At 35.9% G+C, this 25,465-nt stretch overlaps 1 protein-coding gene and 1 long non-coding RNA gene across 2 annotated transcripts; both read left to right on the top strand.

The window, feature by feature from the left end:
* The first annotated feature begins 1,220 nt into the window (after positions 1-1,220).
* On the top strand, positions 1,221-4,666 carry LOC9316891 (cytochrome P450 734A1). Its single transcript, XM_002878955.2, has 4 exons — positions 1,221-1,882; positions 2,643-3,108; positions 3,205-3,574; positions 3,821-4,666. Exons 1-4 carry the CDS (start codon positions 1,597-1,599, stop codon positions 4,262-4,264), a joined length of 1,566 nt encoding a protein of 521 aa, XP_002879001.1. The 5' UTR covers positions 1,221-1,596; the 3' UTR covers positions 4,265-4,666.
* Positions 4,667-6,162: 1,496 nt separating this feature from the next.
* Positions 6,163-23,875, top strand: LOC9315069. Its single transcript, XR_002332853.1, has 59 exons — positions 6,163-6,398; positions 6,715-7,367; positions 7,559-7,851; positions 7,926-7,992; positions 8,165-8,295; positions 8,395-8,473; positions 8,556-8,622; positions 8,705-8,838; positions 8,940-9,003; positions 9,252-9,450; positions 9,747-9,815; positions 9,906-9,971; positions 10,053-10,168; positions 10,447-10,472; positions 10,644-10,714; positions 11,010-11,330; positions 11,419-11,560; positions 11,936-12,179; positions 12,347-12,460; positions 12,569-12,662; positions 12,882-12,947; positions 13,099-13,185; positions 13,259-13,302; positions 13,402-13,598; positions 13,700-13,797; positions 13,897-14,581; positions 14,683-15,418; positions 15,493-15,559; positions 15,732-15,862; positions 15,962-16,040; positions 16,123-16,189; positions 16,272-16,405; positions 16,507-16,570; positions 16,819-17,017; positions 17,314-17,382; positions 17,473-17,538; positions 17,620-17,734; positions 17,838-17,941; positions 18,034-18,099; positions 18,206-18,304; positions 18,476-18,499; positions 18,595-18,733; positions 18,835-19,017; positions 19,095-19,352; positions 19,431-19,587; positions 19,691-20,035; positions 20,141-20,219; positions 20,290-20,568; positions 20,665-20,852; positions 20,968-20,991; positions 21,193-21,241; positions 21,335-21,671; positions 21,770-21,967; positions 22,046-22,143; positions 22,243-22,314; positions 22,391-22,461; positions 22,543-22,614; positions 22,694-23,562; positions 23,638-23,875. It is a non-coding gene; the product is annotated as an uncharacterized LOC9315069 (long non-coding RNA).
* The last annotated feature ends 1,590 nt before the right edge of the window (positions 23,876-25,465 follow it).

Consider the following 25,465-nt stretch of genomic DNA (forward strand, 5'->3'; position numbering starts at 1 on the left):
AAATTGTCAATCTCAATCTTTTTTTTTTTCAAAATATATACATTAACTATTATTATTACTATCCTATCCCTAACAAAAAAAGACACATGGAGAGATTCTTAGTAGTTTTATTGTATTGTTTTAGCTCTACCAAATTTTAAAATCTGATGATGCAATACTGAAAGCTATAATAATTTTATGAGAAGTTTTGTTAGAGTTATTTTTAAATATTAATTAAGTAAGTAAGAAATATATAAGTATTACTAAATAGGCTATGTTTTAAGGCCATCTCCATAATACATACTCCTTTTGTTTTGAATTACTTGTCGTTTAAGGTTTTTGCACAGGAATTAAGAAAACAATTAATTTTCCTATTTTGCCCTTGTTTAATATATTCTTTAAAAATTTTTATTGGTTAAGACATTAAAACTAAAAGATAAATCTGGAACTTTTACAAACCATATGCATTGAAAATCTAAAACGACAACTATTATGTGACAAAATTTAAGTGATAAAATGACAACTAAATTAAAACGGAGAGAGTATTGGGTAAATTGTCTTTATATATCATTAAAAAGGAAATATTAATTTTGGAAGATAATTTTTTTGGAGAATGCGAGACAATATATCTAAAGTGTTTTCATTAAATAATTTTTATTGAGTTTGTGATTGTCTTTAAAACTCATAATATAATATTACTATTTTGTAATTAAATTTATATTAAGACATCCACAAAAATGTTGTATATTAAATTTTGTATATGGTCTAATCTTTCAATTTTGTATGTACTCTATAGGTTTTGTGACATATTGATTCTTTATTAGTAAAAACGTTAGGTTCTATTTTTATTTTCTTATTTGTTTGTGATATGTGTTATTATTTTAAGGAAAATATCTTTTTTTTTTTTTTTTTGACAATAAGGAAAATATCTATATATCATATTAACAATATATATATACATATATATTATATACCATATACGTTACATACATCCTGGTAGTAGTAGTAGTACACATTTAATTTCAGCAGTTGCACCAACAACTGAGTAAAGGACAAAAAACTATAAAAATTTGCCATCTGCAAAATCATTACAATATTACTAGAAAATGATGTGGAATTCGACAAGAATGAATAATAAAAATTAAACTCACTAGAGACAACTTTCATTTAAAAAATAAAAATAAAAGACTTGTATCACAATCATATGAAAGATGAAACAAAATTGCATTATTACTATTATTTTAATTAGAAAAAACAAACTCAATTCGTTGACCCTTCACTGTCCTCCAATGGCGGCCCCTACGCCGTTGGCCTTGCCTCTCTCTCTTTAATCATCTCTCTCTAGAAAAGCTCAAATAGCCCAGCAAGGAAAATAATCCAAAAAGAAACAAGATAAGAAGAAACCAAACTTGCAAAGAAACAAAAAGAAAAAAAGAAAAAAAAAAAAAAAAAGAAAGGAAGAAAATCCAATTAAAAAAAAAGAAGAAAAAATTCTCCTTTTTAACACCTCATTCCCTCTTTCTCCGGCACTCTCTGTATAACGAAAAAAGAGACCAAAGAAGAAAACTTTAGCTCTCCTTTTTGTGTTTTCTCTCTTTCTTTTTTGTTTTTCCGACAATGGAGGAAGAAAGTAGCAGCTGGTTCATTCCAAAGGTTCTTGTTTTGTCTGTAATCTTAAGTCTTGTAATAGTGAAGGGTATGTCTCTGTTATGGTGGAGACCAAGAAAGATTGAAGAACATTTCTCAAAACAAGGAATTCGAGGTCCTCCTTATCATTTCTTCATCGGAAATGTTAAAGAACTTGTTGGAATGATGCTTAAAGCTTCTTCTCATCCTATGCCTTTCTCTCACAATATTCTTCCTAGAGTTCTCTCTTTTTACCATCACTGGAGAAAAATCTATGGTTAGTTCTTGTTTTCTTTCTCTTTTTCTCAATTTGCTCTGTTTTTTTTTTTTTCAGATTCAGACACTTCTTATGGTTACTCTGCTTCTAATCAGTCAGATTTTGGTTAAACTATATGGAAAAGCTCTTTGGTTAAAAGTCGAAATATAAGACTTCTCTTTGGTCTCTTTTTATATTTTTGGGTTATTTTTTCTGGGTTTAATGAGAAAACGTGTCCAGATTTTGTTTTAGACTTGCTTCTTAATTATGTGATTTGGGTTTCTTAGTGAAAATTGTTTTTTTTTTTTTTGGAGTTGGAACCATTGTGATTTGGTCTGATTCTCTGTGAGATGCAACAGAGTGTGTTTTCATGTCAAGCAAAGCAAATTTTTTTGTTTTATTACACAAAGAAAAAAAAAGAGTTTATTTTATTTTATCTGTGTTTGTTTTGTCATGATCAAATTATGATGTCAGTACTTTGATGTGAAAAAGGAGGCTCTGTTTCTTCCCCACTCTTTCCTCACGGGCTTAGTCATCATTTTCCTCTCTGTTAACTCTTGTCTTCTTTCTTTAGTCTAATTACAAAAAAGAGAAAATTTTGGTTGCTGTGCAGTGAATTAAATAGCACCAATGTGGTAAATTATGAGAGAGCACTTAGTGCATTAATAGCAACAGCAGTGACCATACCCTCTTTTTTGTCAAAGTTCCCAAGTTGAGGATCTGTTCATGTTTTACAGCTTCTTTTGTCACCTAATTAAATTAAAACCTATTTTAATTTCAGGTGCTACATTTCTGGTCTGGTTCGGTCCAACTTTCCGGTTAACAGTAGCCGATCCCGATTTGATCCGAGAGATCTTCTCTAAGTCTGAGTTCTACGAGAAGAATGAAGCTCACCCTTTGGTTAAACAGCTTGAAGGCGATGGACTTCTTAGTCTCAAAGGCGAAAAATGGGCTCATCATCGAAAAATCATTAGCCCTACTTTTCATATGGAGAATCTTAAGTTGCTTGTACCAGTGGTGTTGAAGAGTGTGACTGATATGGTGGATAAATGGTCCGAGAAGTTATCGGAAAATGGTGAAGTTGAGGTTGATGTCTATGAGTGGTTTCAGATTTTGACTGAAGATGTTATTAGTAGAACAGCTTTTGGAAGTAGCTACGAAGATGGCCGCGCGATTTTTCGACTTCAAGCTCAACAAATGCTTCTTTGTGCTGAAGCTTTTCAAAAAGTTTTCATTCCTGGCTATAGGTAATAAATTTTTTTGATATTTTTTTCGACTTTTCGGGTTTTCGATTTTTCTTGTATTTGCCTTGTTAATTTTATCAATATTGATTTTCTTGATAGATTTTTTCCGACAAGAGGGAATTTGAAGTCTTGGAAGTTAGACAAGGAGATAAGGAAGTCATTGTTGAAGTTGATAGAGCGGCGGAGACAGAACGCTATAGAGGGAGACGGCGAAGAATGTAAGGAGCCGGCGGCGAAGGATTTATTGGGATTAATGATTCAGGCAAAGAATGTGACGGTTCAGGACATTGTGGAGGAGTGTAAAAGCTTTTTCTTCGCTGGGAAACAGACAACTTCTAATCTGCTGACGTGGACGACCATCTTGCTATCCATGCACCCGGAGTGGCAGGCCAAAGCACGTGATGAGGTCCTCAGGGTCTGTGGCTCACGTGATGTCCCTACCAAGGACCATGTCGTTAAGCTTAAAACGGTGCGCTTTCTCTTTCTGTCTTTGCTTTGTTTTCTTTCAATTTTGGAAATATATCATTAATTACAGATAAAAGGCGAATTGTTGATAGACAGTTTCCGTTACCGTTAATTATGGTCTTTTTGTCGCCTAATCTATAAATTTTATAAGGCTATAATTCTACATATATCAAGGCAAGTTTCAAGGGCAAAATGGTATATGTACAAAGAAGATATGTTGATGTTTGTTTTACCTCTTTCAAATTTGCAGTTGAGTATGATCTTGAACGAGTCGTTAAGGTTGTATCCACCAATAGTTGCTACAATTCGACGCGCTAAATCGGATGTGAAGCTAGGAGGGTACAAAATTCCATGTGGCACGGAGCTTCTAATACCAATCATAGCGGTTCATCATGACCAAGCCATTTGGGGTAATGACGTGAACGAATTCAATCCAGCTCGGTTTGCGGATGGAGTGCCGCGTGCTGCCAAACACCCCGTTGGCTTCATACCGTTTGGCCTCGGAGTTCGAACATGCATTGGTCAGAATCTTGCTATACTTCAGGCCAAATTGACACTGGCGGTAATGATCCAACGTTTCACCTTTCACTTGGCTCCTACTTACCAGCATGCACCAACCGTCCTAATGTTGCTTTATCCTCAACATGGTGCACCAATCACCTTCCGGAGATTGACCAATCATGAGGATCGCTAGAAGATCATCAAAGGTCTAAAATTTGTTCCGGACTTGGAAGAAAAATGTCTCAAGCTTTCAAAACTGACATGCTCTTTTTGTTGTCATTTTTTTAACTTTCATAAATATATAGTTTAACTTTCAAACCATTGGTTTTTTTTTTCATTCCATTTTTCTCTAAAATTTATTTTTATCAACTTCTTTTGGTTTTTCGGTTATGCAGCTACTTATGTTTTATAAGCTTGCTGTAGTGATGTTTGATTTTCTTTTTAAAATCTAGGAGTAGGAAAAGGATGTGTACATCAAAAAAAGCAGTAAAAGTATGTTAAAAATGTGCTTCAATTTGGTATTTTGTATGTATTGTAACATATAAGGTTGTAATTTCTACACAATTTCCCTATTATTGAACCGTCCTCCTCGACCTCTGCCTCTAAAATCTCCATTGTAATCACGGTTTTCTTGATATGACTGATTCTCTGTATTTGCATACATAAGCTTGCTCTGTTCTTCTTGACTATCTTCTTCTTCAAACACTCGTTCTTCATAAACTTTCAGTCGTCCAACAATGTCTTCGAAACCTGTGGTGTTAAGATCCAGTACTTGTTCTAGCGAGGCTATTATATGGATAAACCTTTTCCGGGGAAGACTTTTAAGGAACTTCATAACTAATTTCGGTTCCTCAATGATCACTCACAAGGCAGCTGATTTCGATGATATCTCAGACAAATTTCCGGCAAAATCATCAATTTTTTCTGAATCTTTCATCTTTAGCCAATCGAATTCAGCCATGAGGGTTTGTAGCCTAGCCTCCTTGACTCTCTCTGCTCCTACATGTCTCACCTTTATTGCATTCTACACCTTCTTTGCTGTGTCGTGTTCTCCGACTTGTAATATTAGTGTCTCATGGATTGATTGAAATAACAGAGCAGTAGCCATATCGCTCTTATCACGATCAATCAATTATGTTCCTGGTTCTATAACATCCCAAACCTTATGAACTTTGAGTGTTATCTTCATCTTCATGGATCAAACAGTGTAATTCGTGGAGTTCAGCATCGGGCGTTGAATCGAGGAAGATCCTCCACCATCCTCCACATCGAGCTCAGACATGTCTTTTGTACGTTTAGGAGAGGAGAACACTTTCTCTTCCTATTTGTTTTCGGACTTCCCTAAGCTCTGATACCAATTCTAGAATTTAAGAGGAAATCAAGAACACAAAATAAGAAATAACTCTTCTTTATTGCTTTAGAAATCTCTCAAACTAAAGCTTTCTCAAATCTCTTCTCTCAAAAACTCATAGGGTATACCACACCATTGGCAACTCCTTATATAACAAACCTCTTAACCTAATCCTAACTCGATTAGGTATTGTAAAGATAACTTCTAAACTTTATCTCTAGATTACTCCTAAAGATACCATATTATCTCTTTGATATATTAATTACTTGGGACTCAAGTAACCGTCAAGCTTAATCCAACAGAGCCTCTTTTTTCACATCAAAGTTTTGACATCATAATTTGATCATGACCAAACAAACACATACCAAAAATCTACTTTTTTTTATTGTATTCGTGTAACAAAACAAAATTCTTTGTATTTTGACAAAAAAAATAAAAATCTGGTGAAAGTGTTTTGATGTTTTTTTTTTTTCCTTTGGCAACAAATGTGTGTGAAAGTGAAAAATTTAAAAGAAAATTCATATAGAATTTACCCACAAACTGTATAAGAGAATTAGAAAGAAAAGATTTGAAATGATCTCGTAATTAATGATTATGTAAAAAGAAAATAAAATTTAATCGAAGAGTGGTTTGGTTAAAACGGTAGATTGGTTTAGTTAAATTGATGACACAATCAAACGGTCATGATGACTAAACCGTGGACGTGAAACGTGATTTAAATCTAGAAAAGTATCAATTTAAGAATTAGAGATCTTTCGACCGTTTGGTCTCGTAAAACCCAGAAATCACCACCGACTTAAGAGAAACCGAAGACTCTCTCTTCGACGCAACGGTCCGATTTCGTTTGTTGAAATTCAAAACAAGGCTTTTCTGGATTTCGTGTGTTCTCTCTCGAACGATCAATCTAGAAGATCGTCGATGAAGCAAAAGACGGAGGAGGACGAAGAGGAACTCGAAATTGAAGCCTAACATGTTGGTAAGTTACTTCATGTTCATAAAATTTCAAACTTAGGATCTTTTTCGGGAGATTGTTACTCTTTATATCGGGTTATTTCTTTGTTAGTTGTCTCTGATTGATCACTGGTACAATCGTTTGATATCTATTTGGAACTGATAATCTCATATCAATTCTCAGTATTCCTCTTCTTAATAATTGATTTTGACGAAAACCTGATCAGAGGCACTTTAGATAATTGATTTTGTTTTATGTTGATCTATTAGGCTCCTATCATGGCTTGGGATTCTGAGTTTTCTTATTGCAAAAATTGATGGATGATGATTTACTTTTGCAGATGGATAAAACTAATGGTTGCTTTCAAGGGAGTGATCCCAATCCATATATGATAAGGGCTCTACATATCTTTACCCTCTTAATTTGGCTCATCCTTGTTTTCTTTAGTAAACAGTTTAGAAGAACTTTTTAGATGATTGATTTTGCTTTAAGTATGTTATAACAAGTTTTATGTATGTTATCTTCAGCTATCAAATAACTTTATTAAGTGTAGAGAGAAAATCATGTCTCTATCTCAGGTCTATCTAGAGGTGTATTTCTAGTAAATTTTTCTGTAATTTGTTTTCTTTTCTGATGATCATCTGTTTTACAGGTTTATAGTAAATTTTTCTGTAATGAAGGTTCATTTCTTACCTGATTGTTCAGAATAAGGTTCTGTTAATTCAAAAGCCCTCTGTTATATACAAGTTTTTGGTTTTGGAATCCATATTTCCTTAACCTTACATGGAACTTGGTGTAGATACATTAACTGGCTATAGTCATTTTTGAATTTTTTCAATGTGCCTTTTTAATCAATCGCAATCATTAAGTTCTCTTCTGTTTAATCTGTTAAATAATCGCAGTGTAATAGTTGTTTGTGTTGCTTGGCTAAGACAGTGGCAGTGGCACCATTTCTGTTAAACTACAATGGAGCATGTTTTCGACAATATCCTGGTAAATTCTAAACTACGATTCTTCTGAGACTAAATTATGCTATGAAGGTCTTGCGTTAGACTAGTATAAGTGTAGATAGAAAATCACGTCCATTTCTGAAGTCTATCAAGAGGTGTATGTATAGCCAAATTTATCTGTGATTTTTTTTCTTCTGATTATCATCTCTTCTACATGTTACTTTGTTGTTCCAGGACCATGAAGATCTGCTTGAGAGTTAGTTCATTTCTTGCCTCATTGCTTGATAGAAGTTGTTGGCCATACGTTTTAACACCCAATACAAGACTACTTAGACACGCCCTTGAATTGGCCGGTGGAGTTCTTGAGGCTACCGAGAGAGATAATAGAGCTATGGCACGTGTGTAAGGTCTCTGTGACCCACATAAGTCACTTGTACTTAGAGGTAGAAGTTTTGTAGACTTGAGTACCTCAGAGAATCTTTTGCACAAAATTGCAACAATGGACACAATCTGGCCTTGATCTCCAGGTATATTTACATTGCAGACTTAAGTTCATTATGTTTTATGATCATTGTATACTTTCAAAATTTTTGGTTTGCAGTTTTTCGCAGATTTCACTCAAACTTCTCGAATCAAGTAACTATATAACCAGACATCAAGCTATTTAGGTAGGGTAACAGTCGGGAAATTTTATAATGCTAAGATCTCATTTCTAAGGACATGGAATCCATCCCTTGAGGGAAAGTATATTCCCCTGAATATCGCCAAAAGATCTATCTTGCCTTTATGTATTTCTTTATAGTAGATACATCGACTTATAATACTCATTTGCTCTTCTAGATTTAACTCAGATGGAATTTACGAACACCTTGACTCAGTTGATAGGATCATGGGAATGGCTTTCAAAGCATTATAAAATCTCTCAAGGAAGCCGAAGCTCTGGTTGGAGTTTACAGAGACGTCGAGACGAGGTGATGATTTCCACATCAATCTTTTTAACATGTTATCTTTTTTCACTCGAGACCTGTTTTAATAGTAATAAGGAGCAATAAAACTGACAGCATTTTTAGGAAGCTAAAGGACCGCTTGAAGCCTACACGACTCGTATCTGCCTACCTAATCTTTGCAAACAAGAGGAGCATTTTGGAGGTACGTACAATAAAGCTATTATTATCGTCTCTTTTGTTATTTGAATTCTTGAAGCTAAGTTGTGCGGATGAATTGTGAGTAGAGGTTGCAAAGATGAACAAAGAAGAGTGGAAGAACTTGCGTGCGGAAGGAAGGCTCCCTTAGAAAAGGTCTTGTCCCATATCAATTGTGTGAAGCAATGAAAAGTTCAAAAAACAGAATTTCTAACTTGTTTTCATATTATTGAACAAGGAGATATATATGCGGAAGGATATAAAAGGCTGAAGGCAGAAGAAGCCATGAGCCAGAAGAAGAGGATAAAGAAGCTCTCCAAGTTCTCAAGAAAGAGAACATTGTTGCTTGCTCTGCTGATAATTCTCAGGAAAGTGAGTATTTGAATCACATGTAGCATTTTTATTTATTATGGCTTTGCTCAAAGTCTGCTTAAAGCATAATTATTTACAAATATATGTCTTCTATGTTTCAGTGATTTTCAGTATACTACGATCAACGAGAAGATGGTGACAAGAACATTGTTACTTGCTCTACTGGTAAGTCTTACGGAAGTGAATATTTGAATCACCTTTAGCATTTTTATTTATTATGGCTTCTTTCAGCGTCTGTGTACAGCATAATTATTACCAATATATGTCTTCTATATTTTGATAAAAGGAAAGCTAGTATATATATGTGAGGCATATCGTCATCTCTATTCTATGGTCTTGGTCAATCTTGTCTCTATTTATGGACTGGTCACTAGTTATCTGTTGCTAAGATGTAACTATGTTAATACTTGCAGAATCCCTTGTTAATCAAGGTCAATAGTCAGGATATACATAAAATGATAAAGAGTAAAAAGAACTACAACTTTCAGTAAAGACATCGGAAGTCGAAGCAATCTACAGTCTATCACCAACCATATGGCCAAGGTTATAAATGAACTGGATCTTGTTAACTTCGCACAATGTTTACCAAGGTATCAGCTCCTGCTTGATGATGTGAGCACCTCTTAAACCTTAATGACTTAATCTATATAGTGGGCTTTCTCCTCTGTAGTACATAAATTAACTTGGTGTAGTGGTACTTAATGATCATTGGGTATTTGTGAGGTCGATGTGTAAGAATTACTCATTCCAACAAAAGCGCAAAAACCAGTATGAAGAAAGCTTGTTTCATGTCAGGATGATAGTTACGACATATATATTATATTAGAGTTCTGTATTTCTTTCTATATCTCAGTTAGGAGTCCTAGGATAACTTTGTCGAGTTCATGATTGTTTTCTATTCTGTTCAGTCTTCCCTTGTGTGGATAATATGGTGGGATTTGTTTTGCTGCCAATACAACCAGAGGAACATTTTGGAGGTATGTACAATAAAGTTATTATTATAGTCTCTTGCCTTACTGTTATATGAACTCTTGAAGCTAAGTTGTGCGGATGAATTGTGAGTACAGGTTGCGAAGATGAACGAAGAAGAGTGGAAGAACTTGTCTGCGGAACAAAAGGCTCCCTAAGAAAAGGTCTTGTCTCATATCAATTGTGTGAAGCAATGAAAAGTTCAATAACAAAATTTCTAATTTGTTTGCATTTTATTTAACAAGGTGGTTTTATGGAAGGATATAGAAGGCTGAAGGTAGAAGAAGCCATGCGCGAGGAGAAAAGGATAAAGAAGCTCTCAAAATTCTCAAAAAAAAAGAAAACCAACAATGTCACTAAGGTAAGTATAATTTGGCAATCTGTCGTCTTTTCTTTTTTTAATATGTATACAATTTTGATGAAAGAGTTTAGTAAGATCCATCAAACCTTTCTATATATATCAATTGCAGTACCCTGAAGCTCTCTGTTATAGAGATGTTTGTGGTTTTGGAATCCATTTTTGTTTATCTTAACATGGAACTTGGTTTAGATACGTTCACTGGCTATAGTCATTTTTGAATTTTTCAAAATGCCGTATTAATCAATAGCAATCTTTAAGTTTTTGGTCTCTTTTTGCAGGAAACCTTTGCTAGTTAAATCTTGAGGTATAGCCGGATTATTAAACAGAAACCTCAAAAATTTTCAGCTATCAAATAACTTTATTAAGTGTAGAAAGAAAATCATGTCTCTATCTGAGGTCTATCAAGAGGTGTATTTATAGTAAATTTTTCTGTAGTTTTTTTTTTTTTTTTTTCTGATGATCATCTGTTTTACAGGTTTGTTGTTCCAGGACCATGAAGATTTGCTTGGGAGTTGGTTCATTTCTTACCTGGTTGTTCAGAATAAGGTTGTGTTAATTCGAAAGCTCTCTGTTATATACAAGTTTGTGGTTTTGGATTCCATCTTTCCTTAACCTGGTTTAGATACATTAACTGGCTATAGTCATTTTTGAATTTTTCAATGTGCCTTTTTAATCAATCGCAATCTTTAAGTTGTTGGAAAATAACTTAATACTATTAAGTGTAGATAGAAAATCACGTCCATTTCTAAAGTCTATCAAGAGGTGTATGTATAGCCAAGCTTATCTGTGATTCTTTTTCTTCTGATTATCATCTCTTCTACATGTTACTTTGTTGTTCCAGGGCCATGAAGATCAAGATCTGCTTGGGAGTTAGTTCAGGAACATGAAGCTCTCTGTTATATAGAAGTTTGTGTTTTGGAATCCAACTTTTCTTAACTTAACATGGGACTTGGTTTAGATACTTTCATTGGCTATAGTCATTTTTGATTTTTTCAATGTGCCTTCTTAATCAATCGAAATCTGTAAGTTGTTGGTCTCTTCTTGCAGGGAACCTTTGCTAGTTCAACCCCAGCTCTTCTGTTTTAATCTTGAGCTATAGCCAGCTTAAACAGAAACCTCAATTTTTTCCCTAACTCGAGCTCTCTCGGTTTCCTCACTTCTGGTAAGATCTGAACTTTAGTGCAGTGGTGACCTAAGGTTACTTGGCTTTCCCCTTAAAAATATGACCTAACGGTTTCTTTTTCGATTAGGATGTGATTTTCTAAGCAGATCTTTCTTGGCTGTTTGGATAAATGACGCAGCGTAATAGTTGTTCGTGTTGCTTGGATAAGACCGTGGCAATGGCACCGTTTGTGTTGAAATACAACCAAGCGCGTTTTCCGAAATATCCAGGTAAATTCTATACTTTTCTTCTGGGACTAAATTATGCAGTGAAGGTCTTGCGTTAGACTAGTATAATTTCAAAGTTTTTGGTTTTGATGGTGACGAGTCATTGTTGCTTGCTCTGCTGGTAATTCTCACGGAAGTTGGTATTTGAATCAATTGTACCATTTTTATTTATTATGGCTTTTCTCAGCGTCTGCTTAAAACATAATTATTACAATAATATGTCTTCTGTATTTCAGTGAGTTTTATATAAACGGGAAACTAGTATATATGTGAGGCATATCATGATCTCTACTCTATGGTCTTGGTCAATCTTGTCTCTGTTTATGGATTGGTCACTAGTTATCTCGTGCTAAGGTCTAACTGTGTTAATATTTGCAGAATCCCTTGTTAATCAAGTTCAATAGCCATGATATCTCAAGGTAGAGGACACCAAGGGGATTCAAGAATTTTTGTTAATAACAGGGGTCATGATAGAGTTAAAAGTATTACAACTTTCGGTAAAGACATCGGAAGTCGAAACAACCTACTGTCTACCACCAACCATTTGGCAAAGGCTATAAATGAACTAGATCTTGCTAATTGCGCACAATGTTCACCAAGTTATCAGCTCCTGCCAGATGATGTAAGCGCCTATTAAAACTTAATCTTTATCTACAGTAGTTCAATATAGCGCCACAATTTGTTCTCTATGAGCATAAAGTTGATTTCTCCTGTAGTATCCATTTAGATTCCAAGCTACAAAAACTAACTTGGTGTAATAGTACCTAATGATCATTGGGTATTTGTCAGTTCGAGGTGTAAGGATCAATCATTCCAACAAAAGGGTAAAAACCAGTACGAAGAAAGCTTGTTTCATGTGTGGATGATAGGTATGAAGAAAGATTGTTTCATGTCAGGATATAGGTAGGACATATATATTATATTAGATTCTTGTATTTCTTTCTATATCTCAGTTAGGAGTCTTATGATAACATTGCCGAGTTCATGATTAATGTTTTCTATTTTGTTCAGTCTTCCCTTGTGTGGATAATATGGTGGATGATGATTTTTGCGGATGGATAAAACTAATGGTTGCTTGCAAGGGAGTGAGCCCAGTCCATATTTGGTAAGGCTCTATATCTTTACTTAATTTACCATCTTAATTTGGCTCATCCTTATTTTCTTTAGTATACAGTTCAGAAGAACTTTATGTTATTTTCAGCTATCAAATAACTTTATTAAATGTAGAAAGAAAAAAATGTGCTTAGTATTGATTTGCTCTACTTGTCTGCGTCAAATTTGTTTAGATATAGCCAAATTTTTCTGATTATCATCTGTTTTACAGGTTTGTTGTTACAGGACCATGGAGATCTGCTTGGGATTTGGTTCTTACCTGATTGTTCTAAATAAAGTATTGTTAATTCAAAAGCTCTCTGTTATATAGAAGTTTGTGGTTTTGGAATCCATCTTTTCTTAACTTAACATGCTATAATCATTTTGGAAATTTTCAATGTCCCTTTTTGATCAATCGCAATCTAAAAATTGTTGGTGTTTTCTTGCAGGAAACCTCGATTTTTTCCATAACTCAAGCTCTCTCGGTTTCCTCACTTCTGGTAACATCTGGACTTTAGTGCAGTGGTGACCTAAAGGTACTTGGCTTTCCCCCGAAAGGTATGCACTAACTGTTTCTTTCTCAACTGTAAGATCTCTATGACAATGCAGAAGCTTTGGTTGGAGTTTTTAGAGACCTCGGGACTAGAGACGAGGTGATGATGTCCAAATCAATCTTTAATACTTGTATCTTTTCACTCATTTTATAGTAATAACAAGCAAGAAAACTGACAGCATTCTCTTTTTTTCGGAAGCTAAAGGATCCCTTGAAGACTTAACAACCCATATCTGCCTACGTAATCTATGCTAACGAGAGAAGAGTGCTGCTTTACAAGAAGATAATCAATTTTTGTGGTAAGTAATGTAAAATGGAATTATTATAATCTCTCAAGGACAGCGAGCTATAACAATCCCAAAGCTCTGGTTGGAGTTATAGAGACATCGAGACGAGGTGATGATTTCCACATCAAACTTCTTAACATGTATCTTTTTTTTTTTTCACTCGAGAACTGTTTTAATAGTAATAAAATTGATAGCATTATCGTTTTCTAGGAAGCTAAAGGAATCCATATTTTAATAGTAATAAAATTGATAGCATTATCATTTACCAACACATTAAGGACCGGCTTGACGCAGATCATGGGACCAAGGTGATGATGTCTACATTAATCTTTAATACATGTCTCTTTTCACTCGAAAACTGTTTTTATAGTAGTACAAGCAAGAGCTGACAGAAATCTCGTTTTTAGGAAGCTAAAGGATCTCTTGAAGACTTAACAACCCGTATCTGCCTACGTAATCTATGGTAACGAGATTATTATATTTACGAGAAGATAAACAATTTTTGAGGTAAGTGATGTAAAATGCAATTATTATAGTCTCTTGTCTTACTGTTATTTGAACTCTTGAAGAAGCTCTCCAAATTCTCAAAAAGAGAAAACCGAGAATGTCACTAAGGTTAGTATCTTACGCTTGACATAATTGTGTCTTTTGCTGTTCTTACCAATGGGTAATATAATGTTGAATGTGGATTGTGATCATTACTTCAACAACAATAAATGAGGTCGTTTTTTCTCCACTTGAGCAAATGTCTTTGTAAATTTTGGCTCAACATTATATGCATGCAGACTTGGTAGCTGGACTAGAGAAGGATAAAGCACTAGTCTCTACTCATTCTGCATTAGATTTGTTCGTCTCAATAAGATTCTTTTTACCCAACAAAACAAGGTTTTTTTTTTAATCTAGAATTATTTGTTCTCGGTGGACGACTCTTAATGCATAAGAGAAAAAGCCTTAAGGGGAGAAGTACAAGGCAGAGAAGGAAGCTTATCTCAAGGTTATTACAAAGGAGAAGTGATAGAAAGAAGCTATGAAACTTCTGGAAGATGAGCAAATGCAGGAAACTACGATGGAGCTGCACATAAATTGTTCCAAGTAAGCACATCATTTCATTCTCTCCAGTTACAACCTGTGAAATAATTATCGGTTCAGAGATAGACAATGTGGGTTTACTAAGATAATTTCCTTTGATTCAGATATGTCTTGGAGTCTGAGCATGTGAAGCAGTTCTTTGATTACATACAGCTTCCTATTTTCAACCAAAACAGAAAAGCAAACTCTTAAAAACTCGTCCACGCTAGTACTTATCACTCCCTCTCATTAAAAGCCTTTCTCTTGGCAGGTGGCATACAGAGAGAGATTCACAACCGTTAAGAGACATGAAGCTAACTAGGAAGTCGAAGTTGTGGAGCAGACTTTGTCAAATCAGCTGAGAGAAGTCTGGCAACACATCAAGAATGAAAAGTTGTTCCAGGGAGAAGGATGCCAACAACTTGGTTCAAATGGCGGATGCTACGCCAGAAAAGTGGTAGAGCTTCAATAAGCCAGAACTGAACAGAGAAGACTGCTGCTGAAAATGACAAGCAAATTATTTATCGCTGGGTTAGTTTTGATTTACTTGGTTCAACCAGAATATGCTTTCGTAAATCACCTAAGTCCTTGTCATATAACTGTCATGTAGGAAATGGAATAGAAGTTGTTGGCCATACGTTTTAACACCCAATATAAGACTACTTAGACACGCTCTTGAATTGGCCGGTGGAGTTCTTGAGGCTACCGAGATAGATAATAGAGCTATGGCACGTGTGTAAGGTCTCTGTGACCCACATAAGTCACTTGTTCTTAGAGGTAGAAGTTTTGTAGACTTGAGTACCTCAGAGAATCTTTTGCACAAAATTGCAACAATGGACACAATCTGGCCTTGATCTCCAGGTATATTTACATTGCAGACTTAAGTTCATTATGTTTTATGATCATTGTATACTTTCAAAATTTTTGGTTTGCAGTTTTTCGCAGATTTCACTCAAACTTCTCGAATCAAGTAACTATATAACCAGACATCAAGCTATTTAGGTAGGGTAACAGTCGGGAAATTTTATAATGCTAAGATCTCATTTCTAAGGACATGGAATCCATCCCTTGAGGGAAAGTATATTCCCCTGAATATCGCCAAAAGATCTATCTTGCCTTTATGTATTTCTTTATAGTAGATACATCGACTTATAATACTCATTTGCTCTTCTAGATTTAACTCAGATGGAATTTACGAACACCTTGACTCAGTTGATAGGATCATGGGAATGGCTTTCAAAGCATTATAAAATCTCTCAAGGAAGCCGAAGCTCTGGTTGGAGTTTACAGAGACGTCGAGACGAGGTGATGATTTCCACATCAATCTTTTTAACATGTTATCTTTTTTCACTCGAGACCTGTTTTAATAGTAATAAGGAGCAATAAAACTGACAGCATTTTTAGGAAGCTAAAGGACCGCTTGAAGCCTACACGACTCGTATCTGCCTACCTAATCTTTGCAAACAAGAGGAGCATTTTGGAGGTACGTACAATAAAGCTATTATTATCGTCTCTTTTGTTATTTGAATTCTTGAAGCTAAGTTGTGCGGATGAATTGTGAGTAGAGGTTGCAAAGATGAACAAAGAAGAGTGGAAGAACTTGCGTGCGGAAGGAAGGCTCCCTTAGAAAAGGTCTTGTCCCATATCAATTGTGTGAAGCAATGAAAAGTTCAAAAAACAGAATTTCTAACTTGTTTTCATATTATTGAACAAGGAGATATATATGCGGAAGGATATAAAAGGCTGAAGGCAGAAGAAGCCATGAGCCAGAAGAAGAGGATAAAGAAGCTCTCCAAGTTCTCAAGAAAGAGAACATTGTTGCTTGCTCTGCTGATAATTCTCAGGAAAGTGAGTATTTGAATCACATGTAGCATTTTTATTTATTATGGCTTTGCTCAAAGTCTGCTTAAAGCATAATTATTTACAAATATATGTCTTCTATGTTTCAGTGATTTTCAGTATACTACGATCAACGAGAAGATGGTGACAAGAACATTGTTACTTGCTCTACTGGTAAGTCTTACGGAAGTGAATATTTGAATCACCTTTAGCATTTTTATTTATTATGGCTTCTTTCAGCGTCTGTGTACAGCATAATTATTACCAATATATGTCTTCTATATTTTGATAAAAGGAAAGCTAGTATATATATGTGAGGCATATCGTCATCTCTATTCTATGGTCTTGGTCAATCTTGTCTCTATTTATGGACTGGTCACTAGTTATCTGTTGCTAAGATGTAACTATGTTAATACTTGCAGAATCCCTTGTTAATCAAGGTCAATAGTCAGGATATACATAAAATGATAAAGAGTAAAAAGAACTACAACTTTCAGTAAAGACATCGGAAGTCGAAGCAATCTACAGTCTATCACCAACCATATGGCCAAGGTTATAAATGAACTGGATCTTGTTAACTTCGCACAATGTTTACCAAGGTATCAGCTCCTGCTTGATGATGTGAGCACCTCTTAAACCTTAATGACTTAATCTATATAGTGGGCTTTCTCCTCTGTAGTACATAAATTAACTTGGTGTAGTGGTACTTAATGATCATTGGGTATTTGTGAGGTCGATGTGTAAGAATTACTCATTCCAACAAAAGCGCAAAAACCAGTATGAAGAAAGCTTGTTTCATGTCAGGATGATAGTTACGACATATATATTATATTAGAGTTCTGTATTTCTTTCTATATCTCAGTTAGGAGTCCTAGGATAACTTTGTCGAGTTCATGATTGTTTTCTATTCTGTTCAGTCTTCCCTTGTGTGGATAATATGGTGGGATTTGTTTTGCTGCCAATACAACCAGAGGAACATTTTGGAGGTATGTACAATAAAGTTATTATTATAGTCTCTTGCCTTACTGTTATATGAACTCTTGAAGCTAAGTTGTGCGGATGAATTGTGAGTACAGGTTGCGAAGATGAACGAAGAAGAGTGGAAGAACTTGTCTGCGGAACAAAAGGCTCCCTAAGAAAAGGTCTTGTCTCATATCAATTGTGTGAAGCTATGAAAAGTTCAATAACAAAATTTCTAATTTGTTTGCATTTTATTTAACAAGGTGGTTATATGGAAGGATATAGAAGGCTGAAGGTAGAAGAAGCCATGCGCGAGGAGAAAAGGATAAAGAAGCTCTCAGAATTCTCAAAAAAAAGAAAACCAACAATGTCACTAAGGTAAGTATAATTTGGCAGTCTGTCGTCTTTTCTGTTTTTGTATCATTTCACTCATTTTATAGTAATAACAAGCAAGAAAACTGACAGCATTCTCTTTTTTTAGGAAGCTAAAGGATCCCTTGAAGACTTAACAACCCGTATCTGCCTACGCAATCTATGGTAACGAGAGACGAGTGCTGCTTTACGAGATGATAAGCAATTTTTGAGGTAAGTAATGTAAAATGCAATTATTATAGTCTCTTGTCTTACTGTTATTTGAACTCATGAAGCTAAGTTGTGCGGATGAATTGTGAGTACAGTTTGCGAAGATGAACGAAGAAGACTGGAAGAACATGTCTGCAGAACAAAAGGCTCCCTAGGAAAAGGTCTTGTCTCATATCAATTGTATGAATCAATGAAAAGTTCAAAAAAAAAATTTCTAGCTTGTTGCATATTATTAAACAAGAAGATATATATATATATATATGGAAGGATATAATAGACTGAAGGTCGAAGAAGCCATGAGCGAGAAGAAGAGGATAAAGAAGCTCTCCAAATTCTCAAAAAGAGAAAACCGAGAATGTCACTAAGGTTAGTATCTTACGCTTGACATATTTGTGTCTTTTGCTGTTCTTACGAATGGATAATATAATATTGAATGTGAGATTGTGATCATTACTTCGACAACAATAAATGAGGTCGTTTTTTCTCCACTTGAGCAAATGTCTTTGTAAATTTTGGCTCAACATTATATGCATGCAGACTTGGTAGCTGGACTAGAGAAGGGTAAAAGCACTAGTCTCTACTCATTCTGCATTAGATTTGTTCGTCTCAATAAGATTCTTTTTACCCAACAAAACAAGGTTTTTTTTTTTATCTAGAATTATTTGTTCTCGGTGGACGACTCTTAATGCATAAGAGAAAAAGCCTTAAGGGGAGAAGTACAAGGCAGAGAAGGAAGCTTATCTCAAGGTTATTACAAAGGAGAAGTACAATGGAGCTGCACTTAAATTGTTCCAAGTAAACACATCATTACATTCTCTCTGGTTACAGTCTGTGAAATAATTATCGGTTCAGAGATAGACAATGTGGGTTTACTAACATAATTTCCTTTGATTCAGATATGTCTTGGAGTCTGAGAATGTGAAGAAGTTCTTTGATTACATACAGCTTCCTATTTTCAACCAAAACAGAAAAGCAAACTCTTAAAAACTCCTTCACGCTAGTACTTATCACTCCCTCTCATGAAAAGCCTTTCTCTTGGCAGAAAAGCAAATTCTCATGTATCAGTTTGATACATATATGTATGTCTAACCTTATTTGAAAATTGATGCCTCTAGTACTTATCACTCCCTCTCATGATAAGCCTTTCTCTTGGCAGGTGGCATACGGAGAGAGATTCGCAACCGTTAAGAGACTTGAAGCTAACTAGAAGTCGAAGTTGTGGAGCAGAATTTGTCAAATCATCTGAGAGAAGTCTGGCAACACATCAAGAATGAAAGGTTGTTGCAGGGAGAAGGATGCCAACAACTTGGTTCAAATGGCGGATGCTACTCTAGAAAAGTGTAGAGCATCAATAAGTCAGAACAGAACAGAGAAGACTGCTGCTTAAAAAGACAAGCAAATCAATTATCATTGGGTAGTTTTGATTTACTCGGTTCAACCGGAATTTGCTTTCGTAAATCACCTAAGTCCTTGTCATATAACTATCGTGTAGGAAATGGAATAGAAGCTCTTGGCCTTAGTTTCAACACCCAATACAAGACTACTTAGACACGCCCTTGAATTGGCCGGTGGAGTTCATGAGGCTAGAAGTTCATCGAATCTTTTGCCAAAAATTGCAACAATGGACACAGTTTGGCCTTAATCTCCAGGTAAATTTACATTGTAGACATAAGTTCACTATGATTTATGCTCTGAAAGTCTTGATTTAGACTAAGTATAATTTAAAAGTTTTGGGTTTGCCGTTTTTCGCAGTAGTGTCACTTATACGAGAGTCTGGGAATCTTATAAGGTTGAGATCTCATTTCTAAGAACATGGTATCCATCCCTTGAGGGAAAGTATATTCCCTTGAAGATTGACAAAAGATCTATCTTGCGTTATGTATTTCCGGAGAGCAAAGACATTGACTATTTCTCTTTCTTTAAAAGGCTTATAATATGCTCATTTACTCTTTTAGAGTTTATTCATATGGAACTTACGAACATTTTAAGGACTGGCCTGACTCAATTGATGGGAATGGCTTCCAAATCATGGTAAAATCTTTCAGGCACAGCTTCTATAACAATGCCGGAGCTTTGGTTGGAGTTTACAGAGACGAGGTGATGATTTCCACATCAATCTTTTTAACCTGTTTCTTTTTTCACTCGAGAACTGTATTAATAGTAATAAGAAGTAATAAAGCTAGGAGAATTCTCGTTTTCTAGGAAGCTAAAGGACCGCTTGAAGCCTACATAATTCATATCTGCCTACCTAATCTATGCAAACAAGAGGAGCATTTTGGAGGTAAAGTAGAGTAAAGTTATTATTATAGTCTCTTTTATGTTATTTGAACTCTTGAAGCTAAGTTGTGCAGATGAATTGTGAGTACATGTTGCGAAGATGAACGAGAAGAGAGGAAGAACTTTCATGCCGTACGAAAGGCTCCCTAAGCAAAGGTCATGTCCCATATCAATCGTGTAAAGCAATGAAAAGTTCATAAAACAAAATTTCTAACTTGTTTGCATATTATTGAACAAGGAGATATATATGGAAGGATATAAAAAGCTGAAGGCAGAAGAAGCCATGAGCGTGAAGAAGATGATAAAGAAGCTCTCCAAGCTCTCATGGAAGAGAAATCAACAATGTCATTAAGGTTAGTAACTTACCTCACATGCCTTTAGCCAGTAGTAGGAAATCATTCTGGGCCAAGTCAATCACTAAGAACAACACATGTTTCTTGCACAAGAAGAAAGAAACGAGAAAGACAAATGTAGCTCCATATTAGATTCAATGACCAATCTCAAATCTCTGCAACAATCTAGAAGATGATGGTACTCTTTTCCGTTGAAGATCGATGACAAGGAAAAGACAGAGGAGGAGGAACTCGAAACGCTTAAAAAACTACAAGTCGTGAAGGAACTGAAACCTAACATCTTCGTAAGTTACTTACATCTTCCTAATCTAGATCTGAACCATAGGGTCTTTGTGATTCTTTTGTGTTATATTTGGGGAGATAGTTTTACTCTTTATATTGAAAAATTTTCTTTGGTAGGTTTCTCAAGGGTCACAATTTAAGGTTTGTTTGACTTGAACTGATTATCTCACTCATATCTATTCTCAGCTTGATTGAATTTGCTGATGAATAACTAATTTAGAGGCACATATGTATGTAACGAGTATAATTTGCTTAGTTTGGTTTATTTAAAAATACAGTTTCAGAGGCAATTTAGATGATTGGTTTTGTTTACGCTTCTTATTATAAGTTTGTGTTATTCAGCTACCAAATAAGTCTTGCAAGGGAGCGATCCCAATCCAGATGTAATAAGGTTCTGTATTTTTACTTGATTTACTCTTTGAAATTGGCTCATCCGTTTTTTTTTGAGAAAAGTTAACATGCATTTTTGGGATGCATATTGCAGATACTTTGCTGGAAATTTCACTTCACTGATCTGGATTCTTTCGATCTCATTAGCTGCTGTCAACCCTGGTGATGGTAAGAACCTTTTTTCCTTGAAGATCTCAAGAAAAGCTACAATTTTTGCTTCTAGATTACATTTTGTCTCACTGAATTTAGAGTGAGATCTGTGCATATTGGTTGAGGATTTTTAGATTTTCTTCAGAGATAACAACAACTCTGAGTTATCTCATCTATCATTGAATCTTTCTGTTAAATTCTATTTTGAACGGTCACGAACTGTAAATGCTGCAAGGAGAGCTTGGTGACAACTTAGCTAAGTTCACTTCTATCAGGGGAATGTTAGCATTGAGGCACAAAATGTAACAATTTTGATAAGTTTATTTGGATATTTCTTGTAACCTTTTGTGTTTGCTTTTTGTTTACTCTGCTTATCCAGAGATTTCAGCAACAATCGCATTGGAGGAAGCATACCTCTTAATTTGTCGGTTACATTGCAGCATTTGTATGTATGTATACACTTAACAATGTATTTTTTATAGGGTTTGTTGCTTTGAACAGTTAGTATGTATACAGCCAATCAGTTCACCGGAAGCATCCCGGAATCTATAGGAATATTTAGTTTTCTAAATGACATGTAAGTTCAAATTACTCCCAAATTCTTTTTTTTTTTCCATTGCTTTGTGCTGATGAGAATCATATCATTTGTTTTTAGGTCTTTGAATAAAAACCTTCTCTCGGGAAAGCTACCTGACGTGTTTCAAAACCTTGTCTGGTTGATTAATCTGTATGATTCTTCTTGTTTATAGTTTGGTGAGTGTTATTGTTTCTATGGATTGTTTTGTGATCTGATATTTTTGTGCAGCGATATATCATCTGAAAATCTAAGCGGCACATTTTCTCCTTTGGCAGTTTTCTTTCGGGTAATCAGTTCACCGGAAGCATCCCATAATCGCTAGGAACATTTAGTTTTCTGAATGACATGTAAGTTCATATTACTCCCAAATTAAATTTTTTCAATGTTTTGTGCTGATGAGAATCATATCATTTTGTTTTCAAGTCTTTGAACGATAACCTTCTCTCAGTAGAGCTACCTGACGAGTTTCAAAACATTCTCGGGCTGATTAATCTGTATGCTTCTTCTTCTTTATAGTTTGGTGAAGAATTATTGTTTCTATGGATTGTTTTTGGTAATCTGATATTTTTGTGTAGTGATATATCATCTAACAATCTAAGCGGCACATTTGCTCCTTCAATGGAGAATTTATCAACTCTTACAACATTGTAAGTTTTGATCATTACAAAAAAAGTTGAATTTCTTTTGGCTTCTTTCTTCACTAAGCTGATAGTCTGAGTTTTGCAGACGTGTTCAGAACAACCAGCTCTCACGAAATCTGGACGTTCTTAAAGGGCTAATGTAATGCCCCTCACCTAGACTATGACTAGGCCGGGTGGAGGCTAACACCAAAAGATGAATCAGAGCCAAAAGACCATAAGGGAATCGAATGGAGCTAAGTAAAGACTTGTCCTAGAAAAGTTAGGGAAAGCATCGAGGAAGCTTGAAGGAAGAGATAGCAAGATCGTTAGGATTATAAGGAGAAACTCTCGTCGGAAACTCAAAAAGGCCATCACCGAAAGGTAAGGTGGTTGGACTTATCATACTTGGGCAAAGTAAAGGATGTGTATTGAGAATAAATGGTTTTTGGGCGAGGGATATAAAAGTTGGGCGAGAGAAAATGAGTTTGGGACGAAGGAATGCATAATTGGCCAAAACGGACGACCCGCGGACGATGCATAATCGATCTGCGGTGAGCGACGGACCATCCGGTACGATTTATGTACGGCCTGCGGACGTGTGCTCGTCCTATACGGACGTGTGCTTGGACCGTGAGGACGTGTGCATGGACTGTGAGGACGTGTGCTCGGACTGTGCGGACGTGTGCTCTGCTCCGTGTCCGTTCAAGGCAACGACACGCCTGCTGCCTGCCTGCCTGCTTCACCAGAAGCTGCTGGGTGTCGCCACCGGAAGCGGTGACTCAGCGACACATGTCGCCAGCGGAGGCATGACCAGTGGCGAGGTGGTTGCGCAGCAGCTTAGAAACCGACTTAGTAACCCTATATAAACTCTCGTCGTTCATTTGAAATTCTCAACCAAAAATAACAAATGACCTTAGTATTGTTGAGAAGAAGTTCCGAGAAAAATTCCGAGAAAAGTTCTGATTCCGAAAGTTGGTAAGTTTTCCGATTTTAGTTTAGTTTTAAGTAATCGTCGATTAGTTTCTAATTAAGTAGGTTACAATGTGTTAGATAACTGCTTAAGATGAGTGAGATACCTATGAAACCAAGGAGTAGTAGAATGAGTCGTTTCCCGAGAATGCGTGGATCTCCGGTAAGTTCCGGACATGTGTCGTAGCACATGTTTAGGTGTTTATTCATTCAAATTAATTATGAAATTACTAATAGAGGTTAATGTAATCATACTTAGTGATATCTGTGATTGTTTGACTTGTTGAGTTATAATGTTAATGCATGATGTTCATTTTTAGTATAACCGTTATGCTGTCCATTTTTCGGTAACATAACCGTTATGCTGTCCAATTGTTTGTCTGTGTTGTTGTTGTTAGTTGGAATTGAATAGCGAACTAGCATTAGCCGAGTCAAGTTATCCCACCCGTCTGTTGTGCGTTGCGTGCAACTCCGTAACGATATGGCTTACGAAAGCTCGGGGCTAGCTTGCAACCGACCGGGCGCTACATGACGATGTAGTATAAGGGATGCGGATCTCTTTTAGACTTACGTGTCTAGGAGTGTAAGGCATTGCCTCTAAGATGACATGAATTCGTAGAGGCCTAAACTAAAATGGAGTAGAAGCCTGTTCATAGAATCGTCAAGTACTTGCATTGCTTATTTCGAGTCTTATTGCTTATTGTTTGTTCCGTTGCTTGGTTATATGAGTTTGCGATTCGGGTAATGGTAAGAGTGATTCCATAGAAACCCCGGACTAACTGAGTAATCTTAGATTACTCATGATGCTACCCTTTTATTTTTTTGCAGGAAAACTATTAGAGGGTGCAATGATCATTAGGCCAACCAGCTTAGATTTTTACAACTCTTTTTAAATAACGATATTGTTTATTAGTTATGATTTCCAAAAAGGATCCGACCTTTGGTAATATTTTACTCGTATATTATACTATGTAAAGACTCAAAATTTATAAAGGAAATGATTAAACCAATGATATTATTAGTCTAGTCCAAGATTTACACAACTCGCGTTCGCGGAACGGGTTGTAAAGCCATAGGCCACGAACGTGAGGAAAAGATTCTTGCGGTTGGTCGACTTAGGTTAGCGGTTTTTCATCTGTGAGCTTCGGCTGATTAGCTGCGGGGGTCTAACGTGACGCTTCCGATTCATTCTTATTTCTAGTACGGTTCGGGGGTGTTACAAGCGTGGTATCAGAGCATGGTTAATTTATGCTCATGGGAAATCATGTTTTATCGTTTTATCGAGTAAATGTGTCACAAAAGCTGTTAGGAACTAGTATGACCATTTGCTTATTATTAAGTAGTTGGGTTTTAAGACTTACCTTTTATTTCGTGTTGCAGATTGTGATACGGGGACGCGGTCGAGGCCGTGATCGTGGATCCAGAGGTGGGAGGATCTCTAGTCCACTATTGGACAGGTTCGAGTACCGGCCTATTATGGAGGCAAGTTTCTCGGAGTTGTCGCAGTGGAATGCTGAGGCAGGACCTAGTGTTCCGGCGCATGATTGTGAGGTTTCTCCGATTGGACAGTGTGTACTTCTATGACTATTAGATGTACAACTATCCGTTTTGGCGTTGCCTATTCGTACATCTAATAGTCATACAAGTACAAACTGTCCTAAGAGTTATACAACTAGGGGAAGGGCTTTATTCATCTAGCTAGGCTTCTAAAGCCACTATTTTACAAAAAGAAAGGGTTAACACCCTACATACCTTCGCCTTAGACCCACTACAGGTCAATCATATCTATACCTACACTTCCTACACGGACATCCTGGCCTAGACCAGTAGTCTCTACCACGGTTGATGTGGATGCATGAGTAGTTGCAGGAGCAAATTGCTGAGACGCTGCCTCTGAAGGCCCCACCAT

The sequence above is a fragment of the Arabidopsis lyrata genome (genome assembly GCF_000004255.2).
Source record: "Arabidopsis lyrata subsp. lyrata unplaced genomic scaffold ARALYscaffold_4, whole genome shotgun sequence".
NCBI classification, from domain to species: Eukaryota; Viridiplantae; Streptophyta; class Magnoliopsida; order Brassicales; family Brassicaceae; genus Arabidopsis; species Arabidopsis lyrata.

Bases quoted from the DNA above. Each gene is read 5' to 3' on its own strand.
- LOC9316891 (XM_002878955.2), top strand. From the start codon at position 1,597: ATGGAGGAAGAAAGTAGCAGCTGGTTCATTCCAAAGGTTCTTGTTTTG. The intron at 1,883-2,642 runs GTTAGTTCTTGT...TTTTAATTTCAG, and splicing joins TCACTGGAGAAAAATCTATG to GTGCTACATTTCTGGTCTGG. The intron at 3,109-3,204 runs GTAATAAATTTT...TTTTCTTGATAG, and splicing joins GTTTTCATTCCTGGCTATAG to ATTTTTTCCGACAAGAGGGA.